Source organism: Apaloderma vittatum, unplaced genomic scaffold (genome assembly GCF_000703405.1).
Source record: "Apaloderma vittatum isolate BGI_N311 unplaced genomic scaffold, ASM70340v1 scaffold24938, whole genome shotgun sequence".
NCBI lineage: Eukaryota > Metazoa > Chordata > Aves > Trogoniformes > Trogonidae > Apaloderma > Apaloderma vittatum.
Window position 1 is genome coordinate 838 of NW_009732757.1, and position 1,377 is coordinate 2,214.

Consider the following 1,377-nt stretch of genomic DNA (forward strand, 5'->3'; position numbering starts at 1 on the left):
CCATCATCTAATAAAGGGATTTTCACAACAGACGGCACTGCTCCTCAGCCTTTGGCCTGCAGTGGGTGGATGGTCGTCACAGCTGGCAGTAGCTGCTGTTACATTGTCCTCTTGGGGACGCTGAGTAGGCAGGAGTTGAGAAATCAAAGGGAGCGCAGGAAGGAGGGGGACATCCACCTTCAGGCCAGGCTGGGCAGCCTGTGTCTGCACTCCAGAGGGATTTCCATGCCTAACCCTTGGCAGGCTCACAGCATCTCCTTACTCAGCTGGCAGCTTCCCCCGTTCGCCAATCCTCCCACTGTCCCTGGGGTGGAGGAAGGATGAGATTCCTCCTGGGAGCCATGAAAGCTCCTCAAAGCTGTGTCCTACACGCACCACTCCCACAGCTCAGCACATTACTGTTACTGTGCTCCAAACCATTTTCCATCTTGGCGTGGATTCAGCTTTATTGCACATTCTGCACAGTCACAGCCAGATCCACAACCAGGTGGTCTGGCAGCAGAAGAACAAGAGGGCTCTCCTGCCTCCTCCTAGCGTCCGAGACACTCCAGTGCAGCCAGAAGGCTGTGCAAGAAGGGCAATGTCTTCGGCCAGTGTCACCCCACGTCCCTGCAAGGTGGCAGGAGACCTCAGCAGGATGGAGGTGCCTCTCCGCTTCAGCTCCCGCTGACTCGGGGTGGGAGAAGGCCTTGCAGGCGGGACCGGACCGCAACATGGGTAGCTGGCTGAGCCCCTCCTCACAGAGCTGCACATCGCTGCCTGGAGGTCCTCAGGTCCCATGCAGTGCTTGTAGAAACCTTGGTCCGCAGTGCTACGGTGGTGGCAGGAACCTGAGGACAGCAGTGACGAATTCTTCAAATTTATCCTGATGAACTATGTGGCCTGCACCTTCGATGTACTGAATATCTGCCTTGGGGAAGAGGCGCTGGATCTCCGGGTAGTCTTTGGAGCTGCAAGACAAGGGAACACACCATGGTCAGAGGTCCATCCTGGTGTTTTCCCACCCAGGCAGGGGGGAATCCCAGGTCTGTCCGCATCCCCTTCCCTGCTGGGAATGCTCAGGGTAGCCCCCAGGTTGTTCCTCGCTTTTCAGGGCCTTCCTCATCTTGGGGGGTTCCTCAGCAGCTGCAGAAAAGCACAAGGGGTCAAGCCACAGATTTCAGAATGCTTTTCTCCAGTCCTACCTGATATAGGGTGACTTGGATCCTGCCAAGAAGAGTGCAGGGCCAGGATATGGCTTGTGGAAGACAGGGAAATTCATGATATCTGCCAAGTGGTGGGAAATAGCCTCCAGGTTCACTCGCCAGACGTAGCGGCCCTCCACCTCCACCAGGTTGGTGAGGAGGAACTGCCTCAGCTGCGGGAGCTGCCACCACA

General features: G+C 56.9%; 1 protein-coding gene across 1 annotated transcript in view; it reads right to left on the reverse strand.

Moving 5' to 3' along the window:
- Positions 1 to 811: 811 nt before the first annotated feature.
- ABHD11 (abhydrolase domain containing 11) overlaps positions 812 to 1,377 on the reverse strand; it is a gene marked incomplete at its 5' end in the record, with an annotated part of 1,005 nt that continues 439 nt past the window's right edge. The window contains 2 exons of the mRNA XM_009875648.1: positions 812 to 950; positions 1,185 to 1,357. Coding sequence (XP_009873950.1) covers positions 812 to 950; positions 1,185 to 1,357 — 312 coding nt within the window. The remainder of the gene's footprint in view (positions 951 to 1,184; positions 1,358 to 1,377) is intronic.